Source organism: Theropithecus gelada, chromosome 1 (genome assembly GCF_003255815.1).
Source record: "Theropithecus gelada isolate Dixy chromosome 1, Tgel_1.0, whole genome shotgun sequence".
In the NCBI taxonomy this organism is placed as follows: domain Eukaryota; kingdom Metazoa; phylum Chordata; class Mammalia; order Primates; family Cercopithecidae; genus Theropithecus; species Theropithecus gelada.
Window position 1 is genome coordinate 44,479,785 of NC_037668.1, and position 27,109 is coordinate 44,506,893.

The 27,109-nt window shown below is 57.1% G+C and overlaps 1 protein-coding gene across 2 annotated transcripts; it reads right to left on the minus strand.

Annotated features, from left to right (window-relative positions):
- On the minus strand, positions 1–27,075 carry ATP13A2 (ATPase cation transporting 13A2). Of its 2 annotated transcripts, none has more exons than XM_025384853.1 (29): positions 26,832–27,075; positions 21,084–21,178; positions 20,774–20,956; positions 20,414–20,472; positions 20,115–20,229; positions 19,745–19,824; positions 17,771–17,848; positions 17,508–17,577; positions 15,916–16,050; positions 15,762–15,828; positions 15,533–15,664; positions 12,205–12,360; positions 11,571–11,681; positions 11,440–11,486; positions 11,162–11,350; positions 8,785–8,991; positions 7,637–7,732; positions 7,394–7,553; positions 7,160–7,280; positions 6,885–7,009; positions 4,791–4,951; positions 4,551–4,667; positions 4,355–4,434; positions 2,674–2,826; positions 2,490–2,586; positions 1,087–1,310; positions 850–1,001; positions 506–675; positions 1–401 (listed from the first exon to the last, which is right to left on the minus strand). In XM_025384853.1, the coding sequence occupies exons 1-29, from the start codon at positions 26,839–26,841 to the stop codon at positions 264–266; spliced, it is 3,528 nt and encodes a 1,175-aa protein (XP_025240638.1). In that variant the 5' UTR covers positions 26,842–27,075; the 3' UTR covers positions 1–263. The 2 variants fall into 2 exon arrangements, with proteins under 2 accessions (XP_025240638.1, XP_025240635.1); XM_025384850.1 differs by having other exon boundaries at positions 20,103–20,229.
- Between the last annotated feature and the right edge of the window lie 34 nt (positions 27,076–27,109).

The window sequence follows — 27,109 nt, forward strand, 5'->3', positions numbered from 1 at the left end:
GCCAGGAAAATATCGTCACTTTATTTGCTACACTGACAGCAGCGCTGAGGGGAGTTGGGGGCTGCCATTCCTACTCGGGATGGTCCGAGGTGGGGGACAGCAGTCAACGCTTCCCCACGGTGGGGGTGGCCTCGGGGGAGGAGTGTAGACAATCGCCAACCTCGGGGATGTGGGAGGTGGTGGCGGTGGTGTCACTGGAGAGGGGTCCAGTTGGTGGCTCAGAGGCAGGGAGTTCCAGTGTCTGGGGTGCCCGTAGGCCTGCACTACCTCAGGGGGCCGGCGGGCAGCAGCGGCCAGGGCTGCTCGGCCAGCTCTCGTTCCAGCTGCTTGAAACGCTTCTTGGAGGTCCGCTTGGGCCGGAGGCGGCGCAAGCAGGCGGGGAGGCACTGGTCTAGCACGCTCTGCAAAGGGCAGGGAGGGTGTCAGGGGCAGCCGGGGCTGAGCTGGGGTCAATCCACCCCCACCTCCCTTCTCTCCCACTGCTGAGACCCAGGGCGGGCCCCACCTCCAGCATGAAGGCCCCCACGAAGTTGAAGGTGACCAGACCCAGCAGCAGCAGCTTGAAGCAGGTGTCGGTGATGTTCCTCAGCGCCAGCGGCCCCTGCAGGAGGCCGGGGACCAGGACAAGGCCCACCAGGATGGAGCTCAGGAGCGCCAGGGCCACCAGGAAGGGCACTGGGAGCAGGAGAGTCTCTCAGGCAGGAGCCACGCCCCCGGGACCCACAGACACACATGTGTGCACACCAGTCTCCACTCAGCCGGCATCTCTCCCATCTGCCTCCCCCAGCACCCCAGGGCTCCTTCCTCCCTCCCTCCGCCAGCATCTCCCGCCCACGCCTGCAGTGGCACCATTGGTGTAGAGGGGCCGGCGGAAGGGCGCCCCCTTGGACACGGCTGCAGCCAGGATGAGGTACTGGAAGCTGGACAGAGAGAAGACCACAGTGTTCTCATAGTTGGGCAGGTTGTCTGGTGCGGGCACTGTCCTGTTCAGAGGCACGAACCTGGGGGTACAGGGATGGGGGTCAGGGAACGAACGTGGGGTGGACGGGGCAGGGGCAGGATGGGGGTGGTCAGCTCCCTACTCACCATGGCTGGGCCAGGGTCAGGAAGTAGCCCCCTAGCTGCACGCCGGTCACCAGGGCCACCTGCAGCAGCAGGCTGCTGAGCACAGGCACGCTGAGCAGCGCCCCCGGTGGCCGCACCCGCCCCAGGGCCAGCGCTGGCCCTGTGCGACTCATGAGCACTGCCACTGTGGTAGTGATGACTAGGTCAATGGCCAGGAACTGCAGGTCACCCAGGTTGGTGTTGATCTGCCACAGGGAAGGGAGAACAGAGGGGAAAGTAAGACCTGGCCCTGGCATCCCCTAGTCTGATAGCAGAGGCCCCACCCCTGCCCCGAAGGAGTCTGATGGGTAAGGCATCCGCCAGTCTAATGGGGGCAGTACTCTCCTGCCAGCCCAGTGGAGGAGGCATAGCTCTTTTTTTTTTTTTTTTGAGACGGAGTCTCGCTGTGTCGTCCAGGCTGGAGTGCAGTGGCCGGATCTCAGCTCACTGCAAGCTCCGCCTCCCGGGTTCACGCCATTCTCCTGCCTCAGCCTCCCAAGTAGCTGGGACTACAGGCGCCTGCCACCTCGCCTGGCTAGTTTTTTGTATTTTTTAGTAGAGACGGGGTTTCACTGTGTTAGCCAGGATGGTCTTGATCTCCTGACCTCGTGATCCACCCGTCTCGGCCTCCCAAAGTGCTGGGATTACAGGCTTGAGCCACCGCGCCCGGCCGGAGGCATAGCTCTTGATGTGAGACAAACCTCTGGTCTGATGGAAAGGGCACCTGCGTCGACCTTCGGGGCCTAAATCTGAGGGGAGGTTTCCCTCCCTGTAACAAACTCCCGGCCCCATGGGGAGGCTTCGGCTCTGCCTTGCGGAGTCCCTATAGCTACCAGGGCATGCTCAGTTGCTGCCCTCAGGAAGTTGCTCGCTTTCAGGCAGACACGGGGGCAGACCCGAGTGTAAGATGTGCGCTGCTCTACAGTGTCACCTCATTTGCTGGGGCTGAGCAGGCCATGCCCAGAGGAGGGGAGGGGAGATCTCCTCCAAGTAGGGTGTGGGAGGTACAGCCAAGGTATAGGACAGAACAAGTGCGTCTGGAGAAATGGGCAGACCTGTGGGGATGGGGCAGGGGCAAGGGTTTTGGCCCTGCCTCCATTCAGTCTTCCCTGCAGATGGGGGAGCTCCCAGAGTTGCGGTCAAGATGTTAGCCCATGACAGCTGCTGCCATTTGTGAGGACCTAGTGGGCACCAGGCTCTGTGCCTGGTGTTTTTCTCTTCTCCCCCGAGCCTTGCCACCTCTCCAACCACACAGCTGGAGAGCGGCAGGGTCAGGATCTGGGCCCACATCATCTATCCCAGGACCTGCCGGCTCCAAGGCACACGGCTGTGTCCCCTCCCTAGTCTTGGGACAGCTCTGGGTACGGAGCCCTGCAGGTACTCACCGTGTAGAGGATCAGGACGGAGATGAACTGGGTCAGGCTGTACAGGGCCATGTACTTGAAGACGCTGAATGAAGTGTCAAGGGAACAGCGCCCCTCCCTGAGTGGCAGGGCATGGGCATTAGGGGGTCTAGGTTGGCTGCCCAGCCCTGCCGAGCCCTCGCCCACCGGTCCCTGCCTGCCTTACCTGATGACCATGGGCACGCACTCAATACTGGCCATGCTCGAGGTGAAAGGCGAGACCACTGACGCTTCTGCCTGGGACAGCGAGATGCCGACATCGGCTGCCTTCAGGGCCCCACAGTCATTGGCGCCGTCTCCGCACATGCCCACGCAGTACCTGAAGAGAGGTGTGGCCCGGGGAATGACCCTACCCACCCCAGGCGTGGGCTAGCAGAATATGATGACAGCTGGGCCCCTAATGCCACATGGTGCCTGGTGCACAGGAGGTGCTCAGTGAATAAATGCAATTATTATTATAATCATTATTATGATGTTTTTGAGACGGAATTTCACTCTTGTTGCCCAGGCTGGAGTGCAATGGCGCCATCTCGGCTCACTGCAACCTCTGCCTCCCAGGCTCAAGCGATTCTCCTGCCTCAGCCTCCCGAGTAGCTGGGATTACAGACACCCGCCCCCACGCCTGGCTAATTTTTTGTATTTTTAGTAGAGATGGAGTTTCACCATGTTAGCCAGGCTGGTCTCAAACTCCTGACCTTGGGTGATCCACCTGCCTTGGCCTCCCAAAGTGCTGGAATTACAGGCATGAGCCATTGTGCCCAGCCTATTATTTTTTGAGACAGAGTCTCTCTCTGTTGCCCAAGCTAGAGTGCAGTGGTGTGATCTCTGCTTACTACAACTTCTGCCTCCCAGGTTCAAGTGATTCTCCTGCCTCAGCCTCTTGAGTAGCTGGGATTACAGGTGTGCACCACCACGCCCAACTAATTTTTGTATTTTTAGTAGAGATGGGGTTTCACTATGTTGGCCAGGCTGGTCTTGAACTCCTGACCTCAGGTGATCCACCTGCCTCAGCCTCCCAAAGTGCTGGGATTACAGGCATGAGACACCGCGCCCGGCCTATTACTATTTTTTGAGACAGAGTCTCGCTGTGTTGCCCGGGCTGACGTGCAGTGGTGTGATCTCGGCTCACTGCAGCTGTGGCCTCCCAGGCTCAAGCAGTCCTCCTGCCTCAGCCTCCTGAGTAGCTGGGACGGCAGGTGTGTCACCACACCCGGCTAATTTAAAAAAAAATTTTTTTTTTTTTTGAGACGGAGTCTTGCTCTGTCGCCAGGCTGGAGTGCAATGACACAATCTCGGCTCACTGAAACCTCTATCTCCCAGGTTCAAGCAATTCTCCTGCCTCAGCCTCCCAAGCAGCTAGGACTACAGGCGAGCGCCATCATGCCCAGCTAATTTTTTTTTGTACTTTTAGTAGAGACGGGGTTTCACCATGTTGGCCAGAATGGTCTTGATCTCTTGACCTCATGATTCGCCCACCTCTGCCTCCCAAAGTGCTGGAATTACAGGCGTGAGTCACCGCGCCCGGCCTAATCTTTAAATTTTTTGTAGAGATGGGGTCTCACTTTGTTGCCCAGGCTGGTCTCAAACTCCTGGGCTCAAGCAATCCTCTCACCTCAGCCACCCAAAGAGCCACCAAAGATTACAGGAATAAGCCACCGCACCCAGGCTACAATGATTATTTTTAGCATGAAAGACCTGGGAGAGCCTGCCTGCTTTTGGTGGGGAGGGGTGACAGCTCTCTGGTGCCTGAGGAGGGAGACAGGGCCCTAGGGAAGGACAGATGAACAGATGAATGGACAAGCTCAGTCCCCGCAGGCCCTTGCCCACACCCTCTGCCGAGCACTCACTGAAGCTTCTGTAGCTCGCACACCAGCTCTGTCTTCTGCTCAGGGGCCATGCGGGCGAAGACAGTGCCCTGGACCAGGACCTGGGAGCAAAGGGAGATGGGGGAGGGCTGAGGCATCCGCCAGGGAGAGCGAGCCATGAGGAGGGAGACAGAGCAGGGGAGGCGCGGGGCAGCCAGGGAGCTGGGGGCGGCCCTACCTTGGGCAGCAGCTTGGGGAAGTGCTTCATAATGATACCAAAGGTGGGCCCGCTGAGGGCCAGGTGCCTGGATCGGGGGTCTGGCTCCACGGTGTAGCTTGCAGCCTGGTCAGGATCCTAGGGGCCCAGGAAGCTCAGCTTAGCTCCCCCTGCCCACCCTGGAGAGTTGGGGCCTGGGTCAGGTGACACAGGGGTGGGGTCACTGGGTGCGGTACAGCTGGAACTCTGGGTTAGCCTCACCTTAATGCCATTCACGACTGTGGGGGACTCCATCGGCAGGAACTCGAGAGAGGCAGGCTGACCCCGCTCAGGGTGGGTGGCGTGGACGATGATCAGATGCTCCTGGGGGGCCACCATGCCACAGCCCCGGGCCACAGTAACCGCTGTCTGCAGGTTGTCCCCTGGAGGGTATGGGGCAAGGTGAGGGTCTGAGGCTATCCGGGGAGGCCATCCTCACCCTGATCCTGACAGATGGGAAAACAGGCTGGACGAAATCCAACTGCCACCACCAGCCGAGTGAGCTGAGGCAGGTTATCAACATCCTTTTGCCTCAGTTTCCTCATCTGTAGATCCAGGCATCGAAGGGTCTTAGGAGAAACTGGAGCCCCGTGCTGGAGCTCCATATCTACTCCTTTTTTTTTTTTTTTCTAAGACAACAGTCTCTCTCTGTTGCCCAGGCTGGAGTGCAGTGGCTCGATTTCGGCTCACTGCAACCTCCCTCCTCCAGGGCTCAAGCAATCCTCCTGCCTCAGTCTCTTGAGTAGCTGGGATTACAGGAGGGCGCAACCACACCAGACTAATTTTTTTGTATTTTTAGTAGAGATGGGGTTTCACCATGTTGGCCAGTCTGGTCTTAAACTCCTGGCCTCAGGTGATCCCCCTGCCTCGGCCTCCCACAGTGCTGGGATTACAGGTATGAGCCATGCACCCAGCCCACATACACTCCTTACTGCTGTGTGACTCTGCTGCCAAGTGCCCATGACTGTGTGTGCATGCATGTGTGTGTGTGTGCAGGGGCAGGGAGGACAAGAAGAAGGACACAGACCTCTTAGCTCCTGCTGTTTCACCCCGGCTACAATCTTTCTTTTTGAGACTGGGTCTCACTCTGTTGCCCAGGCTGGAGTGCAGTGGTATGATCATGGCTCACTGTAGCCTCGACTTCCTGGGCTCAACCAATCCTCCAGCCTCAGTCGTCCAAGTTGCTGGGACCATAGGCACATGCCACCATGCCTGGCTAATTTTTGTATTCTTTTCTTTTGGCGGGGGGATGGAGTTTTGCTCTTGTTGCCCAGGCTGGAGTGAAATGGCGCAATCTCAGCTCACTGCAACCTCTGCCTCCCAGGTACAAGTGATTCTCCTATCTCGGCCTCCTGAGTAGCTGGGATTACAGGCCTCCACCACAATGCCTGGCTAATTTTTTGTATTTTTAGTAGAGACAGGGTTTCACTATGTTGGCCAGGCTGGTCTTTAACTCCTGACCTCAAGTGATCTGCCTGCCTCAGCCTCCCAAAGTGCTGGGATTACAGGCGTGAGCCACTGTGCCCGGCCATTTTTGTACTCTGTAGAGACGGAGTTTTGCCATGTTGCCCAGGTTGGTTTTGAACTCCAGGGTTCAAGGGATCCTTCTCCCTTGGCCTCTCCAAGTGCTGGGATTACAGGCACGAGGTACCGTGCCCGGCCAGAATCTTTCTCTTCCTCCTCCTTGAGCTTGTCACAGCCTTTTTTTTTTTGAGCCGGAGTCTCGCTCTGTCGTCCAGGCTGGAGTGCAGTGGCCGGATCTCAGCTCACTACAAACTCCGCCTCCCGGGTTTACGCCGTTCTCCTGCCTCAGCCTCCCAAGTAGCTGGCACTACAGGTGCCCGCCACCATTCCCAGCTAATTTTTTTGTCTTTTTTAGTAGAGACGGGTATAACCGTGTTAGCCAGGATGGTCTCGATCTCCTGACCTTGTGACCCGCCCACCTCGGCCTCCCAAAGTGCTGGGATGACAGGCATGAGCCACCGTGCCCGGCCTCGTCACAGCCTTTGAGGCTGACATCATTATCCCCATTTCTCAGGGGCGCCGCCTGGAACCTGGGCTGTCTGACAGCACACTTGGGCTCCTTGGAAGTCACTCCACTCCTCTGAGCCTCAGTTTCCTCATCTGTCAAACAGGGGTGACAATTACCACTTGGTGGGGGGGATATTGTGCAGATTCACGAAATGTTTAAAAAGGACCTGGCCTGAAGCAAGGGCCCAAAAAGATGCCCCAAAAAGGGATCCCTGGTGCCCCTTCTCTCTGCTAGGAAGGGGTGGATTCTGCCCTGCTAGCCCGGGCCCCTACATGCCATTGTACCTGTCACCATGACGGCACGGATGCGGGTCCTCCGCAGAGCCTGGATAACTGGCGTTGTCTGCGGCTTCAGTAGGTTCCTCATGACCAGCAGCCCCAGGAGGCTCAGCTCTCGTTCCACAGTGTCCCTGGAGGGTGGGCAGACCTGGATCAGAGGTCACGCAGTAGCCAGGGCCCCTCTCCCAGCCACCAGGCAGGGCATCTTCCCTGGGCTCTGCCTGCATGAGAGCTTCCCTCTGCCCTGTCCTCAGAGGGGGTGGGACAGGGGACAGGCCCACCTTGTCAGTTGCTGGGCTGCCTCTAGGCTGGACACAGTGGGCAGTGACTTGCTGGCCAGGGCCACGACGCGGTAGCCAGCAGCTGTGTAGCTCTGCAGCATCTGGGCGAAGTCGGTGGGCACTGCCAGGGAGAGGGAGGTGTCACGAGGAGGCGACAGCAGGGACAGAGGCTGGGCATCCACCCCATTCTGTGCCAATGCCCAACCAGGGGGCCTCAGGGGCTGCCCCCTGCACCTGTCTCGGGGTTGCAGAGCCCTGCCACCAGCTCCGGGGAGCCTTTGACGTAGGCCTCGGGCTGAGAGGCCCCTGGCCACGCCACCACCACACTCATGCGCTGCAGAGCCGAGGAGAAGGGGAAGCGGCAGAGGACGCTGACTGGCACCGGGGGCTCCTCCTGAAGGGTTGGAGAGGCAGCTGAGGCGCTGGCTGTGGAGCCCACCCCTCTGCCCTGCACCCCACAGGCCCCCCTCAGCTCACCATTCCCTGCAGCTGGGGCTCCCAAAGTGGGGGTCTCATCACTGCCAAGACCTGGGTCCCAAATGCCGAGTCTGCGGCTGGCTCCTCCTCCAGGACCTGGCAGGCAGGCAGGGAAGGTTGGTGTCTGGGGGCTTTGGTGCACAGAAAGATTTGAGCTAGACTCAGGGAAGACTTCCTTCGTGGGAGACTGGATGGTGGGTTAAGAATGTGGGCTTTGGAGTCAGGTGGACTCAAATTCAAACTCTAGTTTTGCTGCTTACAAGCTGTTGGGTGACCTGGAACACGTTACTCCAAATCTCCCAGCCTCAGCATCCTCCGTGAAGCAACATTTGAGCTTGCTTGCTAGGGCTTGGGGAAGAGGAAATGAGACCAGGCTGCTGCAGCCGCGCGCTGGCGCCTACTAGGCACTCAGCATGTGACCTTGCCATTATTACGTTATTTTTATTTTAAGACAGAGTCTCACTCTGTCACCTAGGCTGGAGTGCAGCGGTGTGATCTCGGCTCACTGCAACCTCTGCCTCCTGGATTCAAACGATTCTCCTGCCCTCAGCCCCCTGAGTAGCTGGGACTGCAGGCATGTTCCACCACACTTGGCTAATTTTTATATTTTTAATAGAGATGGGGTTTTACTATGTTGGCCAGGCTGGTTTCAAACTTCTGACCTCAGGTGATCTGCCCACCTCAACCTCCCAAAGTGCTGGAATTACAGGCATGAGCCACTGCACCTGGCCTATCATTATTATTATTATTCTTTGAGACAGGGTCTTGTTCTGTTACCCAGGCTGGAGTGCAGTAGCGTGATCACAGCTCACTGCAGCCTCGCCCTCCCAGGCTCAATTCATCCTCCCACCTCAGCCTCCTGGACTACAGGCATGCACCACCACACCTGGCTAATTTTTGTATTTTTGGTAGAGATGGGGTTTTGCCATGTAGGTCAGGCTGGGGTCCTGAGCTCAAGTGATCCTCCCGTCTTGGCCTCCCAAAGTGCCGGGAGCCACATTACAGGTGTGAGCCACTGCACCTGGCCTGTTATTATTAATGCTGGGCATAGTAAGAGACCACTCTGGAAGACCGAGAGGGAAGACAGGGTAGGATGCGTTAGGCCCCGCTGCCCAGAGGCAGGGGGCTGACCTGCTTGGCCTCCTCACCCAGCCAGTAGACTCCACCATCTTCAAGTCCATGGGGTCGCCCACGGGGGTGTCCTGGAGTCGGCTGAGGGCATGGCAGGTGGCCAGTGCTCGGAGCAGGGGCCCCACGGGCAGGCGGCGGGGCTCTGGGACCAGTGGCAGGAATGCCTGCCCCTTCAGGGGCACCACCCCCATCACATCTAAGCCGTCCTCAGTGAGGGTGCCCGTCTGCGGGAGACAGGTGGGGAGGGGGGTAGTGATGAGTCCTGGGATGGGGGTGCCCTGCTGAGCTGGGCATCCAAACCCCAGGCCCGGCGGACCCTATGGGAACCCCAGGAACCCGAGCTGGAGCCAGAAGATGCCCTTTCTTGCCTGCTGTCCTTGGCACATGCGGTTTCCTCTGCTGGGGTCCCCCTACCAGCCCCCGCTGTTTCCCTGTCTAGCATCATCTCTTCCAGGGAGTATCCTCCTTCACTCCCAAGGTCAGGGCAGGTGGTTTGCTCTGGGCTCGCACCCATGGCCTCTTCACTTCCCCACACTTGTGCACTGTGGTTAAGAACTCAGCCCACGGTTGGCGCTCTCTCTCTCTCTCTCTCTCTATATGTGTATTTTTTTTTCTTTCTTTTTTTTTTTTGAGATGGAGTCTTGTTGCTCTGTTGCCCAGGCTGGAGTGCAGTGGTGCGATCTCGGCTCACTGCAACCTCCGCCTCCCGGGTTCAAGCGATTCTCCTGCCTCAGCCTCTCAAGTAGTTGGGATTACTGGTATGTGCTACCTTGCCCCGCTAATTTTTGTATTTTAAGTAGAGACGGAGTTTCAACATGTTGGGCAGGCTGGTCTCGAACTCCCAACCTCAGGCAATCCACCCGCCTCAGCCTCCCAAAGTGCTGGGATTACAGGTGTGAGACACCACGCCCAGCCTCAACATATTTGTTGACTGAGTGCACGAGTCAGTGCCTGCGTTCCCCACCCTAGACTCTAACTGCCCAAGTACGCGTCTGGCTCCTTGGCTAGCCTGGGAGCTATAGGAATCTGGTCAGCCCCCTCCCAGGTTTATTTATTTTTTTGAGACGGAGTCTCGCGCTGTTGCCCAGGCGGGAGTGCAGTGGCTCGATCTTGGCTCACCTGCAAGCTCTGCCTCCTGGGTTCAAGCGATTCTCCTGCCTCAGCCTCCCAAGTAACTGGGACAACAGGCATGCACCACCACACCTGGCTAATTTTTTATACTTTTAGTAGAGACAGGGTTTCACCATATTGGCCAGGCTGGTCTTGAACTCCTGACCTCATGATCTGCCCGCCTCGGACTCCCGAAGTGCTGGGATTCCAGGCATAAGCCACTGCGCTGGGCCTCCTCCCCAGTTTAAAAGCTCTCCGTGGCCCCCGACAGCCTCTGAATGTCATCTAGCCTCTAGCCTCTGTCAACCAGGCCACTGCCTACCCAGCCCTGTCCTGCTCCACCACTCCCCATGCCCACGTACATGCCGCATCTGTGCCACACCACTCCCTGTGCCCCAGGTGCATGGTACATCTGTGCCATGTCACTCCCGCCTTTTACCCTTGCTTCTCCCTGACCTACCCCTCACTGAGGTCACTGAGGGACCTGCTCGGGGGCTTCCTTGACTGCCTTCTAAGGAAGGGTCCCCATCTACAACCCATCATGCTACCCCAATGGTTTCCTTCCTAAAACCCATTGCCTACCCCCCACCCCAGCAGCTCCTTTGTGCACTCCTGGATCACTTATTTTGGTGGGGGACACACACACTCCAGTGACCACAAGGATGCCTGTGTTAGTCACTGCTGGGCCCCAAGGGTTGAGAGCAGCACGGGATGCACACTAGGGCCCCAGGCCCCCACCGGTAATTTTTTTTTTTTTTTTTTTTTGAGTTTCACTCTGTCGCCCAGGCTGGAGTACAATGGCGTGATCTTGGCTCACTGCAACCTCTGCCTCCTGGGTTCAAGCGATTCTCCTGCCTTAGCCTCCCGAGTAGCTGGGATTACAAGCATGTGCCATCATGCCTGGCTAACTTTTGTATTTTTGGTAGAGACGGGGTTTTGCCGTGTTGGTCAGGCTGGTCTTGAACTCCTGACCTCAGGAGATCCGCCCGCCTTGGCCTCCCAAAGTGCTGGGATTACGGGCGTGAGCCACCGCGCCTGACCCCCCACCAGTTCTTGAACATATGAATACATGATTCTAGACATTTCATCTGCTAGACCATGAGCCCAGTGAGGGCGGGAGTGGGGTGGGGTGGGGAATGGGGGTGGATCCTCTGGGGGTTACCATCCCTAGACAGGACCTGGCATCCTGTGGGTGCTGCTGAGAGAATAACACGGGAGTGGAGGCCTGGCTGGGGTGCCTGTGGCTGTCCCGCTCCCCCGCGCCAACCCCGCCTGCGGTCCCACCTTGTCGAAACACACCAGCTGCAGCTTGCCCCCCAGGTTGATGCGCAGTGGGTGGATGCAGAAGATGCCCTGTCTTCGCAGCCGGCTCTGGGCATAGAGCGTGCACACGGTCATGGCAGCAGGCAGGGCGGGTGGCACCACCACGGTCACCAGGTCCAGAGCCCGGATCACAATCTCGTTCAGAGGCAGCTGGCAGGGGGCACCATGAATGTGAGCACCTGGCCGGTTGGCCCCTGGGCCCCACTGGCAGCACCCGCCACCCCACCCCCAAGGCTTACCCGGTTTCGGTAGAGGATGAAGATGCTGTAGATGGTGCCGAGGAGAGCTGAGGGGACAGTGAGGGACTAAGTGGGATTTGGGACCCAGGCGGGGAGGCTATGGGCAGAGGAGGGTACAGGGGGCTACTCACCCAGGACAGAGAGGGCAGCCACAAACTTCATGCTGTGTTTATAGAACTTGAAGTTGATGGGCCGGGGGTGCAAGATGGAGCTCACCAGGCCTCCTTTTGCCGTGCAGAACCCTGGGGAGGAGGCAGGGACCCCAAGGCAGGGAAGCCAGGGTGCGGACAGGTCTTCCCCACCCCAGCCCTCCCGACCCGTGCCTCTGGAGTTGCAAGACACGGTGTTTGTGAGATCAGCCATCAGCAGTGTGGAGTCCTAACAAATCTGGCCCAGCTCTTGTAGGCTTTTTAAGGGCTTTAAAGAAGGAACTAGTGGATAGCATCTAAACATTGGGTGGTTCCTCTTAAAATCCAGACACAGGGAAGGCTCCTGCTGGCCCGCTACATCCCTGTCCACTCCAGCACTGTAACCCCGGTGGCTCCTCCAGACCTTGCAATGCTTGGCCTTAGTCTAGCCCAACTTCTCCTGCTAAGATGGGAATGTCAGACCCCAGTTGCGGGGCGACTTGCCCGAGGTCCCACAGCAGGGCAGCAGCAGAGGTGGCGTGGGGTCCAGGGTTTCAGGTCCCACCCTGCCCCGCTCCACCTCTCCCATGGGTGCTGAGCCCAGGATCTCTCTCAAGCCCAGCCTCCTGGCTTATACCTGTGCGGGTCACCACTGCCAGGACGTGTGGTCCCACATAGGCCCGGGCCTGCAAGACGAGGGTCCCGCAGAAGAGCGTGTGCCGCCGGTGTGTCTCTGCACAGTAGGGCCCCAGCCCCTCAGGCAGCGCCGTCTTCAGCACTGGAACGCTCTCTCCTGGCGGGGAACATGGTGTGACGACCACTCCACACCCCTCCCTCCCACCAGCAAGCCAGGAGTTACGTGTACAACTGTCCCACAAGCTCTAGGTCTCAGTTAACTCGGTAACCAGGTGTGAACAAGAAGTCACAGCCCCATTTTACAGAGAGGAACACTGAGGCTCAGAGAGGACAGAGACATAAAGGCACAGGGAGACACTCCTGGAAGCGGTGGCAGCCGGCTCCCAGGAACCAGCGGAGGGGTCAGACAGAGCGTGTGTGGGCATCATGTGTGCAGTGGGGCGGGGTCAGGGGGGTCGTTCTCTTTCTGCTGGAATTATTTTATAACATGCATGGAGTGCTTTTCTAACTCCAACCAATAGAAGTATTTACAAGGGGCCGGATGCGGTGGCTCATGCCTGTAATCCCAGCACTTTGGGAGGCTGAGGTGGGCAGATCACTTGAGGTCAGGAGTTCGAGACCAGGCTGGCCAACATGGTGAAACCCTGTCTCTACTAAAATATAAAAATTAGCCGGGTGTGGTGGTGGGCACCTGTAATCCCAGCTACTTGGGAGGCTAAGGCAGGGGAATCACTTGAACCAGAGAGGTGGAGGCTGCGGTGAGCCGAGATCGTGCCACTGCACTCCAGCCTGGGCATCAGAGTGAAACTCTGTCTCAAAAGAGGAGGGGAGGGAAGGGGGGAAAGGAGGGGGAGGGAGAAGGAGAAGGGGTAGGGGAGAGGAATATTTACATGGAGGGGGCAAATATTTCCATGAGTTGGAATGAGAAGAGCACTGCATGCTTGCCATGGCCCTGTGAAGCCCTGGGCAGGCTGCCTGGCAAACAGTGGCATTCCCTTATCGAATGCCTGCAGGCTGGGACTACTGAGCACCTACTGTGTGCACATTCCTGCGAGGGACTCAGAGACAATTCTGCCACATCTGCCTCACAAGAGATGAACAGATGAAGCATGTGTGGACAGTTTGTGGAGGGCTGGGCTCAGGGCGTGTGCCCACGAATCATACTGATCACAATTACTACTTTTTTTTTTCCTGAGACGGAGTCTTACTCTGTCACCCAGGCTGGAGTGCAGTGGTGCGATCTCGGCTCACTGCAACCTCCACCTCCTAGGCTCAAGCTTAGCCTCAGACTCCCACCTCAGCCTCCTAAGTACCTGGGACGACAGACGTGCATCACTACACCTGGCTAATTTTTTGTATTTTTGGTAGAGACGGGGTTTCAACATGTTTCCCAGGCTGTTTTCAAACTCCTCACTTCAGGCGATCCGCCCACCTCGGCCTGCCAAAGTGCTGGGATTACAGGTGCGAGCCACTGCGCCCGGCCTACGATTAACTATTATTACATAAATACAACGCCAGCCAGAAAGCTTCCCTGGAAAAAAGCCACTATCCTGCGGTTTTTAGTAAACTCTCTCCAATATCTACCACCAAAATATAACACATCTCAGAGAAAGAAATACTTGCACATATCAAGAGACACAGGACAAAGCTGCTCCTGTGGCATCCTTTGCAATGGCTGGAAAGTCACATTCTAAATATCATGGCGAGTGGGCCGGTTGAGTCAGTTACGATACATCTGTATTGTGGACTCTCAGGCAGCCGTGAGGTGGGGCCATCCGTGCTTGCGGAAGGATGCCCAGGAGAAAAAGCAAAGTATGGAACAATACACAGCACATGATCCCACAGTCAGAACAAAAGGAGAGGCGTATCAGCGCATGTGCACACACGTTACACGGAAAAAGGCGTGGAAGACACCTCATACCCTTCACAGTGGCTGCCCTGGGGAGGGGAAGGGAAGGGAAGGGAAAGGGTCTGTGGGGGAGTGAATGGGGACCCCAGTCTCTCACTCTGGGAGAGGGCTTCGCACTCTCCTGTGCCATCTGGAATCTTTATGACCTGAAAGTGGGCACTGGTATAGAAACAGCTCAGATGCAGCCAGGTGCAGTGGCTCACGCCTGTAATCCCAGCACTTTGGGAGGCTGAGGTGGGCGAATCACTTGAGGTCAGGAGTTTGAGACCTGCCTGACCAACATGGTGAAACCCCATCTCTACTAAAAATATAAAATTAGCCCGGTGTGGTGGTGCATGCCTCTAATCCCAGTAATACTTGGGAGGCTGAAGTAGGAGAATCACTTGAACCCAGGAGGCGGAGGTTGCAGTGAGCTGAGATCGCACCATTGCACTCCAGCCTGGGCAATAAGAGTGAAACTCCATCTCAAAAAAAAAAAAAAAAAAAAAAAAAGGAAGAAATAGCTCAGATGCACTGGGTGGCCAGCCATTTATGCTGCACCTGTCATGCTGTTAAGCGCTTTGCACAACTCTGTCCAGGAGGAGCGACTGACAGTCATCTTACAGAAGAGGAAACTGAGGCACGGAGAGGTTAAGTTGTAATGGCCCAAGGGTGTGAGGTTAGTAAGTGCTAAAGCCGGGATTGTTACTTAAAAGGAAAAGGAGGCTGGGTGCGGTGGCTCATGCCTGCAATCCCAGCACCTTGGGAGGCCGAGGTGGGTAGATAACCTAAGGTCAGGAGTTCAAGACCAGCCTGGGCAACATAGTGAAACTCCGTATCTACTAAAAATACAAAAATTAGCTGGGCGTGGCCGGGCGCGGTGGCTCAAGCCTGTAATTCCAGCACTTTGGGAGGCCGAGACGGGCGGATCACGAGGTCAGGAGATCGAGACCATCCTGGCTAACACAGTGAAACCCCGTCTCTATTAAAAAAATACAAAAAACTAGCCGGGCGAGGTGGTGGGCGCCTGTAGTCCCAGCTACTCGGGAGGCTGAGGCAGGAGAATGGCTTAAACCCGGGAGGCGGAGCTTGCAGTGAGCTGAGATCCGGCCACTGCACTCCAGCCTGGGCGACAGAGTAAGACTCCGTCTCAAAAAAAAAAAAAAAAAAAAAAAAAAATTAGCTGGGCGTGGTGGTATGCACCTGTGGTCCCAGCTACTCAGGAGGCTGAGGCACGAGAATCACTTGAAGTCAGGGGGTGGAGGCTGCAGTGAGCTGAGATCATGTCACTGCACTCCAGCCTGGACAACAGCGTGAAACTCCGTCTCAAAAAAAAAAAAGGAAAAGGAAACTGGAAACTCAAATGAAAACTTTTGCTGCAGGGCAAAGGGTTGGATGGCAGGGGAGGAAGGAAGCTGCAGGCCAGGGGCTGGGGGCTCACCTGTCAGAGAGCTCTCATTCACCATGCACTCGCCGGCCACCAGGGCCGCATCGCAAGGCATCAGCCCACCCTCCTGGGGCAGCACCAGGCAGTCTCCGGGCACTAGCTCACTGGAGTCCACCCACTCTTCCTCTGCAGGCAGGTAGGAGAGGAGCTCAGCTGGGCGGGGCCAGCCCTAGCCATGCCCCCCCAGGTTCCTGCCCCCACTCCCTGGGCTCTAGCTCCTCACCTCCCCCTGGCCGGCACACGCACACCCGCATGGACAGCTTGACCATGTCCCTTAGAGTCTGGCTTTGCTGTGGGCAGGGGACAAGAGGGCCATGAGTGGGTGGGGGCCCCTGGGGACCCACCTGCCCCGTCCCCGCCCACCTCATGGCACTCGCCTTTCTGGTCTTGTACAGCGACAGGCAGATGGAGATGGCGGAAATGAGGAAGATGCACAGGGCATACCAGTAGTAGTGGTCGGCCAGCCACAGCGCGATGCTGAAGGCCTGGAACCCATAGTAGGGGTTCAGTGCCTGGGGGAGGGGCAGGAGGCAGCGTCAGGGCCGCATCCCCCAGGGCAGCCCAGCCACAGGCTGGGTCTCCTGTGCCCATGGGAGCAGAGGGCCCAGTGGCTGCCAAAGGACTGGAGCCAGGCCTTTCTCCTGGTCAATCCCATCCCCACCCACCCAGACATCCCCAGGGCCCTCAGTTTCTCCACTCCAAAGAGGACAAGGGTTTATGACCAGCCTGGTCAACATGGAGAAACCCCATCTCTATAAAAAATACAAAAATTAGCCTGATGGGGTGGCCTGTACCTATGCTCCCAGCTACTCAGGAGGCTGAGGTGGGAGGATCACTTAAGCTGGGGAGGTGGAGGTCGCAGTGAGCTGAGATTGTGCCACTGCACTCCAGGCTGGGTGACAGAGAGAGACCTTGTCTCAAAAAATATAAACAAACAAACAAACAAATAAATAAATAGGACAAGGGTATTTACTGAACCCCCACTACATGCCAAGCGCTTTATCTAAGTGTCACACAACGGCAATGACAATTCTACAAGGCGGGTGCCACCATTAGTACCATTCTACAGATGAGGAAACCAAGGCATGGACGGGTTAAGCCACTGGCCTAAAACCACATAGTTCCAGCCGGGTGCGGTGGCTCATGCCTGTAATCCCAGCAATTTAGGAGGCCGAGGTGGGTGTGTCACCTGAGGTCAGGAGTTCAAGACCAGCCTAGCCAACATAGTGAAAGCCTGTATCTACTAAAAATATGAAAAAAAAAAAAAAAATTAGCTGGGTGTGGTGGCCCAGCTACTTAGGAGGCTCAGGCAGGAGAATCGCTCGAACCCAGGAGGCAGATGTCGCAGTGAGCCGAGATCGCGCCACTGCACTCCAACCTGGGCAACAAGAGCAAAACTCCATCTCAAAAACAAAAAACAAAAGTGACAGACTGATTTATACGGGGCCAGACTCAAAGATCTCTCTCTCTTTCATGGTGCCTGCCCCTGGTCAGAGGGCTGGGATGTTCACACTTTATTCTAGATGTGTCCAGGTCACTCACTGGCTTCTCTTTGTCCCTGTGTGACTTTGGCCATGTCACAGCCTCCCACTGAAGCTTGGGTTTCTCAGGTATGAACAGTGCAGTCCCAGGCCCAACCCACGGGGCTGTTGGGAGAACAAAGTGGAGGATGCACAGAGAGGACCCAGCCTCTAGAGTGTGTCTCTGGGGGCCCAGTAGGAGCTTGGCCTCCAATCCCTGCAAGTGGGGCCCCAATCTGTGACCCAAGCCTTGGGCAGAACCTCCAGTTCCTGGACCTGGTCTCTCTGGCTGGGCTGACTGCGGTAGGTTCTGAGATGACGATCCACTATGGAGAAGGGGACAGCTGGTCTGGTTGCCACCGTAAAGTGGCCCAGAGGAGGCAAGCCCTGGGCCAAGGTCACACAGCACGCCAAGCCAGGGCTGGAGCAAGACCCAGAGACAGCCCTACCTCGTCCACCAGCAGCTGGGGGTAGGACTTGACCGGTACGCTGATCACGTTGGGGCCATAAATGGCCTTCCTAGAAGAGGGGATGAGGCCAAGCCATCAGAAGGAGGAGCTGTGGCTGGACCCTCCCGGGGTGAAGGAGCTCCCCATTTTATAGCTGGGGAAACTGAGGCCCAGAGAAGGCAGGTGACTGGAAGCCAACCACATTGGGGCGCAACACAAGGGGCCTCAGTTCTCAGGACGCCCCGGCCCAGGGCAGCACTGACCTCACTGTTTGGTCCTGGAGGCTGAGGCCATGGCGGGAGCGGTGGATGTCGTCACAAGAGCGGCCGTGGTCCAGCAGGCTGGGGATGGGTGCGAGGGGACACGCATGGGCCATGGGGCCTGAGCTCTGCATTCCCTACCCTGTGCAGGCTGGAGACTATTGGCTCCAGGCCTCCCATCCCTCTTCTGCCACACTGAGCTCCTGGGAGCAAGTAAGCCCCCCTTGAACCCAAGGCTTGGCTTTGCCCTTTTATTCCTCTCACTGGGCTCCAAACCAAGTCACTGAAGAAGGAGAACAGAGAGATGATGCTAACAATATGAACAGTGAAAGAGTAGCTGTTATTTAGTGATAAGGGCACTATTTATACTGATGATACCTTGGGCGAGTCACTTAACCTCTCTGCCTCAGTTTTCTCATCTGCAAAATGGGGGCAGTGACAGCACCTACCACACAGGGCCATGGGTGGATTAAGTGGAGCAAGCCTCATGGACTGCTTTGGACGTGCCTGCCATTTGCTAAGTGATGAATGCACAAGTGATTTTTGCTATTATCCCCATTACGCAGCAGAGGCTGTTGCTGCCATCCCCATCTCCCCTCTGCCTCACCTCCACGACAGCTGGACCCTGTAAACACCTGTCTTTACCTGAGGCCTTCTGGCTGTGTGCGCACCCTCTGCCTGTGAGCCTGGAAAGCACAGGTTTGTGTCCCATGACTGATAATGGCAGGGAATTGATGGGTAAGTGTCCCAGCTCCCTCACTCCCTGTGTGAGGTCGCCCGGAGGTGTGTGGTCTCCACTGTCCTGAGGAGATCCCCAGGGTGACTGAACTTGGGGTGTCCACGGCAGTGGCAGCCAGCATAACCTCCCTCCGTGCTTCCATCCCTTCCCCAGCACTGCCTGGGATCATCTTCAGAACAAACTCCCGGCCCTTGCGACCTCGGCTGGGGGTCTGCTTCTGGGGCATTCAAACTGAGGTATGTGAGCAGGTCCCAGGGGCTCACGCCTGTAATTCCAGCACATTGGGAGGCTGAGGTGGGTAGATCACTTGAGGTCAGGCATTCGAGAACAGCCTGGCCAACATGGTGAAACCCAGTCCCTACAAAAAATACAAAAATTAGCTGGGTGTGGTGGCATGCACCTGTAATCCCAACTACTCGGGAGGCTGAGGCAGGAGAATCACTTGAACCCAGGTGGCGGAAGTGCAGTGAGCCGAGCTTGTGCCATTGCACTCCAGCCTGGGCAACAAGAGCGAAACTCCATCTTAAAAAACAAACAAACAAAACAAACTAAGGTGTGTGGTGAGCTTGTGTTTTTCTTTTTTTGAGATGGAGTCGTGCTCTGTCACCCAGGCAGGATGGAGTGCAGTGGCGTGATCTCGGCTTACTGCAACCTCTGCCGCCCAGGTTCAGGCGATTCTCCTGCCTCAGTCTCCTGAGTAGCTGGGATTATAGGCACGTGCCATCATGCCCAGCTAATTTTTGTAGTTTTAGTGGAGACAGGGTTTCAGCATCTTGGCCAGGCTGGTCTTAAACTCCTGACCTTGTAATCCACCTGTCTTGGCCTCCCAAAGTGCTGGGATTACAGGGGTGAGCCACCGCGCCCGGCCCGAGCTCATGTTTCTTAAGCCTTTTGTAGGTGGCAGAGCAATGACTAAACCCCGAGGGGACAGTCTGAGTCCAGAGCTGATGGTCTGATTCACAGTGGTGTCACCACCTCGGACCAGATGCGGTGCCGAGCTCTACATGAATTATTATCTATTTCACTGTCGAAACAATCCTAGGAGGAAGCAGTTGTCTTCATGCTCTATTTACAGACAGAAATCCCAGGCCTGGAGGGGCTCAGTAACCTGCCCAAGGTTTCAGAGAGCAAAAGCATCAGAGGTGAGAGGGGAGCCCAGGCCATGCCATGCCACCATCTATGCCCGAGCCAGTGCCACTCTGGGAGGTGATGAGAGCCACACAGGCCCTGACTCCTACCTGACCTGGTAGAAGGCTTGCTGGGTCTCGATCCAGATATAGCGCTGGCCCTGGAAGAGGTAATACCGCAGCACCCGCTTCTGGGTGGGACAGAGGAGAGCATGGGTTGGAAGCTGGCCCCAGCCCCAGGAGTGTGCTTGTGCTGGGAGCTGAGGGATGGGGAGTAGCGGGCAGGGACTGGAGTCACCAGACGGAGAGGTGGGGAGGGGCCTGAAAGTGTAAACGTGCTCAGAGAGCATCCTGGATGTTTGGGACAACAGAACCAACAGGTAATTGAAGAATATGAAGTCTGACTCTCCCATTGCACAGATCATGAAACTGAGGCCCAGAGAGGGGCAAGGACTTTTCCAGAACCCACCCGTCCACTCACCGCCTCCTCGCTCTTGTGGAGCTGGGCCGTATCCTTCCAGGCACCCTCTGGTACCGCCCCCACTGCTGCCTGGCTCCGGCCATCCTCCACCTGGGCCTGTGGGGGTGGCTCCAGGCTGGGGAGAGGGGGTGGGAGTTACTATCAAGCTCTGGGAGCTGCCCTGGCACCTCCCTGTGCTCACAGAGCCACCTTCCCTCCCTAGGATGGGAGGTGCCAGAGTCAGTCTTCATCGGGGGGCAGAGGGTTGGGGAGGCCAGGGGATCAGGGGCTTCTGGGAAGCGGCAATGGGGCTGCCTCACCTGCCCTCACCGATGGCCTCAGTCTGCACCTGGACAGTGAAGAGCTGCCAGGAACTATCCTGGAACACAGAGGTGTGGACTCAGTCCCAGAAGAATACCCTCCCCTCCCAGGCCCTGTCCCACAGCCAGGGGGCCCCTGCTGGAGAAGGCAGAAATCAAGGCTATGGGGAGCCCTCCAGAAACCACCCGACTCGTATCTTGTGCCCACTGCTCAGATGGGAAAGCTGAGGTCCAGAGAAGAGCAGGACTTGCCTATTGTCCCATGGAAAGTCAGTGGCTGGGTTGGCACCCAAGTATCCTCCACCCCCGACCCTGACCCTTACTGCCCTTCTCTAGCCCCAGGCTCGGCCTGACTCTCACCTCTTTGTCTCTTATTTCGATAACGAGTGTTTCTGCGCGGGCCAGGTTGCAGGGCCGGAGCCGCAGCCGCACCCCCCACAGGGGCTTCCAACGGAAGAGCAGCAAAGGGATCCCAGCCATCATCCAGACCACGACGTGATAGCCGATGACCCTCCATGGACTGCCACAGTAGCCGCTGAGCCTCTGCGAACACAGCGAGAGAGGGCCCAGGTCGGGGTGGGGGCAGGGCTGGAGTAGGAAGCTGGGGTGTCTGGGTGGGCCTGGGCATTCTCCCCCTGCAGCTTTTCCCCACCCCACTCTGCCCACTCACCACGGATGAAACTGAGGAGCTGAGGGGATCTATTGATGTCCCTATCGTCAGGGTCCCATAACCGGTGGGCGTGCTGCCCACGAGAGGGCTGCTGTCTGTGGACAGAAAAGAGAAAGGTCATTTGGGGAGGTGCCTCCTCCTCTTGCTTCCTTAAAAACAATAAACATCAGCCTGGGCATGGTGGCTCACGCCTGTAATCCCAGCACTTTGGGAGGCCGAGGCGGGTGGATCACTTGAGGTTAGAAGTTCGAGACCAACCTGGCTAATATGGTGAAACCCATCTCTACTAAAAATAAAAATACTAGCCGGGCGTGGTGGCACGTGCCTGTAATCTCAGCTACTCAGGAGGCTGAGGCAGGGAAAATCACTTGAACCCGGGAGGTGGAGGTTGCAGTGAGGCGAGATCATGCCACTGCACTCCAGCCTGAGCAACAGAGTGAGACTCCATCTCAAAAAACAAAACAAAAAACAATAAGCACCTGGTCTGATAGAGCCCAAAGCTCACGTCTTACTGTGTCCCTTATCTGGCTCTTCTGTCAGTTCTTACTCACAGTGTTTTTGTTTTTTTTTTTTGAGACGGAGTGTCACTGTCACCCAGGCTAGAGTGCAGTCACGTGATCTTGGCTCACTGCAACCTGTCTCCCAGGTTCAAGAGATTCTCCTGCCTCAGCCTCCTGAGTAGCTGGGATTATAGGCAGGCACCACCATGCCCAGCTAATTTTTGTTTTTTTGTAGAGATGGGGCTTCACCATGTTGGCCAGGCTGGTCTCAAACTCCAGACCTCAAGTGATCTGCACACTTTGGCCTCCCAAAGTGCTGGGATTACAGGCGTGAGCCACCGTGCTTGGCCAATAGTGTCTTGTTTCCTTGCGTGTGTGGTTCTCTCTGCTGCGTATGGCCCAGAATTGGAGAATAGGGCCTGGTCAGTGCCCCAAGCCCCCGTGGTGCTTGTGCATCCAGCCATTAGCTTTCTTGGAGCTCTGGGTCTCACTTTTCCATCCTCATCCAGTCCTCACCCTAAGGGCAGGGGTCATGGCTGCTTATCTTCATTCGATCCGTGCCCAGCCCAGGTCTGGCAGGGAGGAGATGCAAAATCGAGTCTGGACTGATAAGAGGTCAGTCCTGCAGGCCTATCTTTACAGATGGGTAAACTGAGACCTGGGGAATGTTATCAGGTGGTTCTATTGTAGATATTCTTTTTTTTTTTTTTGGAGATAAAGTCTCACTCTGTCGCCCAGTCTGGAGTACAATGGCATGATCTTGGTTTACTACAACCTCCGCCTCCCAGGTTCAAGCGATTATCCTGCCTCAGCCTCCCGAGTAGCTGGGATTACAGGCACCCATCACCACGCCCAGCTAAGTTTTATATTTTCAGTAGAGACGGGATTTCACCATGTTGGTCAGGGTGGTCTCGAACTGCCAACCTCAGGTGATCCGCCCACCTCGCCTCCCTGAGTGCTGGGCTGACAGGCTGAGCCACTGTGCCCGGCCACAGACCTTTTTTTCACTCCTCCTTCCTGTGCTGTAGAGCTGTGGCCTTAGCAGGGCAGACAGCCAGTGGATGTTCGGGGGTTCCAGAGTGGGTACAGCTCACCACTCCCGCCCTTGGACAGCCTCTGTCAGGGTTCATCTACAGTCCTAGACCACCGGGAGCACCTTTTACACATGCAGATGCCGGGGCCCTCCCCAGACTGGCTGGATCGACTCCTCAGGCCGGGGCAGGGGTGGTCTGGGCATCTGTGGTTTCATAGGAGCCTCTGGAGAAGTTCACTGAGCAGGCTGGGAAAGTTGGGCAGGTGGGGGGAAGGCTGCTGATATTCTGGGCTCCCTCCTCCATCCCCCAGTCTGAGCCCTTCTAAAATTTCTACCCAGAGTCCAGAGTGCCCCAGGCAGCTGCTGTGGGCACAGTATCCCCAGCCTCTGAACAGCCCCATCGCCAAGCACTCTGGCTTCAAGACTCCTAGAGGGCTCACTGTGCACAGGGTCACCTTGCCCTGGCTCTCTTTACATGGCTAACGTATTAACCCTGCCAGGTAACCTCGGTTGTGATCTCCTTTCATTATCAATTAATTTATTTATTTTTCACTCTTGTAGCCTCGGCCTCCCAAAGTGCTGGGATTACACGCATGAGCCACCAGGCCCAGCTTACAGTTGTCAGTGTATAAGTCTTTTTTTGAGACAGAGTCTCTCTCTGTCACCCAGGCTGGAGTGCAGTGTCACAATCATAGCTCACTGCAGCCTTGACCTCCCAGGCTCAAGCGATTCTCCCACCTCAGCCTCCAAATAGCTGAGACTACAGGCACAGGCCACCACGCCCAGCTAATTTTTTTTGTAGAGATGGGGTTTTGTCTTTTTGCCCATCATTTGTTCCTAAGAATTTCTTTTTTGATGCTGTGTTTTATACAGCAAGTGCCTTTGCCTCTCTGGGCTTCCATTTCTCATCTCTAGGATGATAGTCTCGAAGCATCCAGCACAAAGGGAGGCAGAAGCCGGCTCCTCCCAGGCATTTGAAGTTCCTTGCGGGGGTTGCCTGGAGAGGTGAGCAGGACCCGGCTCCCGGGCCAGGGGGGTGTGGCTTCTGCTCATCCATTGCCCAGGCTCTCTTCTCCTTTCACATCACTGTGCTATCTGAAGCCCTGGCTGCCCCACGGCTCCCTAGGCCCATTCAACAGTTGCTCCTTGTACCTTAAAACCCTCAGGCCATCCGGGTGCAGTGGCTCACGCCTGTAATCCCAGCCCTTTGGGAGCCTGAGGCGGGTGGATCACAAGGTCAGGAGATCGAGACTAGCTGAGACCATCCTGGCTAACATGGTGAAACCCTGTCTCTACTAAAAATACAAAAACAAAATTAGTCGGGCGTGGTGGCGGGCGCCTGTAGTCCCAGCTACTTGGGAGGCTGAGGCGGGAGAATGGCGTGAACCCGGAAGGCGGAGCTTGCAGTGAGCTGAGATCACATCACTGCACTCCAGCCTGGGCGACAGAGCGAGACTCAGGGGAAAAAAAAAAAAAAAAAAAAACCCTCAGGCCAACAGCCCAGCGGGCTAAGGGATGGGAAAGGAGCCATCACTGTGGTGCTGATTTGATTTCCTCCCGCACCAACCCACAAGGTGGGCTCCCTTACCCCGTTTGACAAACGAGAGCACTGAGCCTCTGGGGCAGCTGCCCTCAGACTTGTCTCACAGCTGGAACAGGGCTGACCTTACTCCCAGGTCCTCTCTGCCCAGCACACCTACTCCTGACATTCCCATCAGCATCAGGCTTGTGTGGGTGTCACTGCCCTGCCTGCTCACAGTACCTGCCATGAGCTGGGGGGTCAGGAAACACTGACTGACTGACTGAATGAATGCCCGTCTCATGGACACAACAGAGCTTGAAGGCAAAGGTGCTGGGAGTTGGGGGGGAGGGGCTCGAGCCTCTTGTTTTTTTTTTTTTTTTTTAAAGAGACAGGATCTCACTCTGTCACCCAGGCTGGAGCACAGTGGCACGATCCTAGCTCACTGCAGCCTTGATCTCCTGGGCTAAAGGAGGTCCTCCTGCCTCAGCCTCCCGGGTAGCTGGCACTATAGGCAGGTGCCACTGCACCTGGCTAATTTTTTTTTAGTAGGGACAGGGTCTCATTTTGTTCCCTAGGCTGATCTTGAACTCCTGGCCTCATGCGATGCTCCTACCTCAGCCTCCCAAAGTGCTGGGATTACAGGTTTGAGCTACCAGGCCCAGCCTCAAGACTCTTTATGAACAAAAGGTTCTTCATAAAGAGGGTGGAGTCCCCAGTATGTAAATAGCAGTCCCCCTGGGAAGTTCTTCCTCATGTCAATCGTATGACTGTCACTTCACAATGACACTCTCTCAGTCAACCTTGGCAAGGAGGAGAAGGGGTACGGAACTTGAGGGAGGAAGTCACTGCTGTGGAAACCTCCAGAGCCCCTCCCTGCAAGGATCACGCCCAGGGCACTCTCTCCTGCAGTACATCTGTTTATCCCCAGCCACAGCCCAGTCTCCCCAGGGCGGCTGCGGGAGGGTATCCGAACACTCACCAGCTCAGACCAGCCCAGAACAGGCACCCACATGCTGTGTGGGGGGCGAGAGCACCTTCATGATGGCATTGCTCTTTTTTTTTTTTGAGATGGAGTCTCCCTGTCTCCCAGGCTGGAGTGCAGTGGCGAGATCTTGGCTCACTGCACCCTCTGCCTCCCAGGTTCAAGCGATTCTCCTGCCTCAGCTTTCTGAAGTAGCTGAGACTACAGGCACACGCCACCACACTCAGCTAATTTTTGTATTTTTAGTAGAGATGGGGTTTCGCCATGTTGGCCAGGCGGGTCTTGAACTCCTGACCTCAAGTGATCTGCCTGCCTCGGCCTCCCAAAGTGCTGGGATTACAGGCATGAGCCACCGTGCCTGGCCTGTCATTGCTCTTCTGATTAACAGCAGCTCCCATGGAGCGCTCACCATGCCCTGTGGAAGCCCTTCAGTGTGCTAACTCAATGAAGCTTCACACACAACCCTCTGGGATAGTGACTATGATTATCCCCATTGCACAGTTGGGGAAACTGAGGAACAGCATGTGAATCCCTTGTCCAGGGTCATAGAGTTTGAAAGGGGAGAAGCTGGAAATGAGTGTGTCTGAATGAGCACACTCCTCCTTACGACCATTCCATGAACAGTACAGATTAGGATTCCCATTTAAAATGAGGCTCAGAGAAGTGGATTAACAAGCACAAAGTCACACAGCTATGAGCGGCCAAGACTGGACTTGAACTTGGTCTGAGGTCACAGCCCCAGGGCAATGTCACCAGCACTGTGGAGCAGAGGGGCTAGAGCCATTTGGGACCTCTTATTTCCTGCGGAAGCCTGGGCTTCCTGCTGGTGACCTGGCAGCAGTCCAGGGCGGCTGCCTCCTCCGGGGCTGTGGTTCCCGGAGGCAGGGAGCTCCTGTCTTCTGCCAGGCTGGGGCGCGAGTGTGTGTGAACTGTCTTCCCATCTTTGGATCCGGATTCTAGGGAACGTCTTTCCTCATTCTTTCCCCTCCCTCGCCAGGGGTGCACTCTAGGCTGTGGGGCTGGAGGCTGAGTGACAGACACTGAGATGAGACTTTTCTGGATAGAGGAGGGTGACTGGCCCCATTCCCAGCAGGTGGGATTTAAATTAGACCCTGGAGGAGTGGGCGTAGGGCAACTGGCCCGGGATGGGTCGCATGGAGGGTGTGGCCCTTGGTCCTGGGTGTGACAGCTTTTCTCTGGGGGCCTGAGGCAGGGGATCAGGAGTGGTGCTGTGGCCCGGACATCTACCCAGAAAATGCGGTCCTGGCTTCCCCAACCCCATTCATTCATTCAGCCCAGAGGGGTTGCCCAGAGGCCCGAGGATGCAGCCGCCTCCCCGACCTGGACATCCGTCACTCGGGGTGAGATCCAATTAAGTGGACGTGGGGTGGCCTCCCCGTCCCCGCACGGCCCCAGGACCCTCTTGCACAAGCGCCGGGCTTCCAATCCCGCGGCTGTGGAGTGCAGGGGAGGGGAGGGACCGGCTGTGCGCGTCGACGCCATCCCCGGCCTCGGCGTCTCTGGGAAGAAACCGGGGCCGAGTCCCCGTCCAAAGGGAGGGGACGGGCCCAGGATCCCCGCCCAGGGCCCCCTCCCTGGGCTCGCGACCCCGCGATGGGGGGCGTCACCTCCTCTCTCCCTCGAAGGGGCGACGACTACGGGCGGGCCGGGGACCGCACAGGGCTCGGGCCGACCCGGGCTCCGCACTCACCTGCGCTCATGCCGACTCCTCGAGCTCATCGCCGGCCCCGGCGCTGCGGCCCTCGGCCTGGGCCCCGGCGTGCGCAAGGCCCTGGGCAGGGGCGCGGTCCGGGCGGCCCGGGGCGGGGGACGCTGGGCTGGCGCGGGGCTGGAGCTGGGCTGGCGCGGGCGGGGCACCTGGGCTACCAGGCTCTGCGCGGCTCCGACACTGCCGCAGTCCCTCCGTGCGCGCCGCAAGCCCCGCCCGGCCCTCTGCGGCCCTCTGCGGCCCTCGCCACGCCCGCGCCC

Bases quoted from the DNA above. Each gene is read 5' to 3' on its own strand.
- ATP13A2 (XM_025384850.1), bottom strand. The intron at 15,829-15,915 runs GCGAGTGCCATG...CCCTGCCCACAG, and splicing joins CGCTGTACAAGACCAGAAAG to CAAAGCCAGACTCTAAGGGA. The intron at 7,554-7,636 runs GTGAGCTGAGGG...CCAACCCTTCAG, and splicing joins AGCCCCAGCTGCAGGGAATG to GAGGAGCCCCCGGTGCCAGT.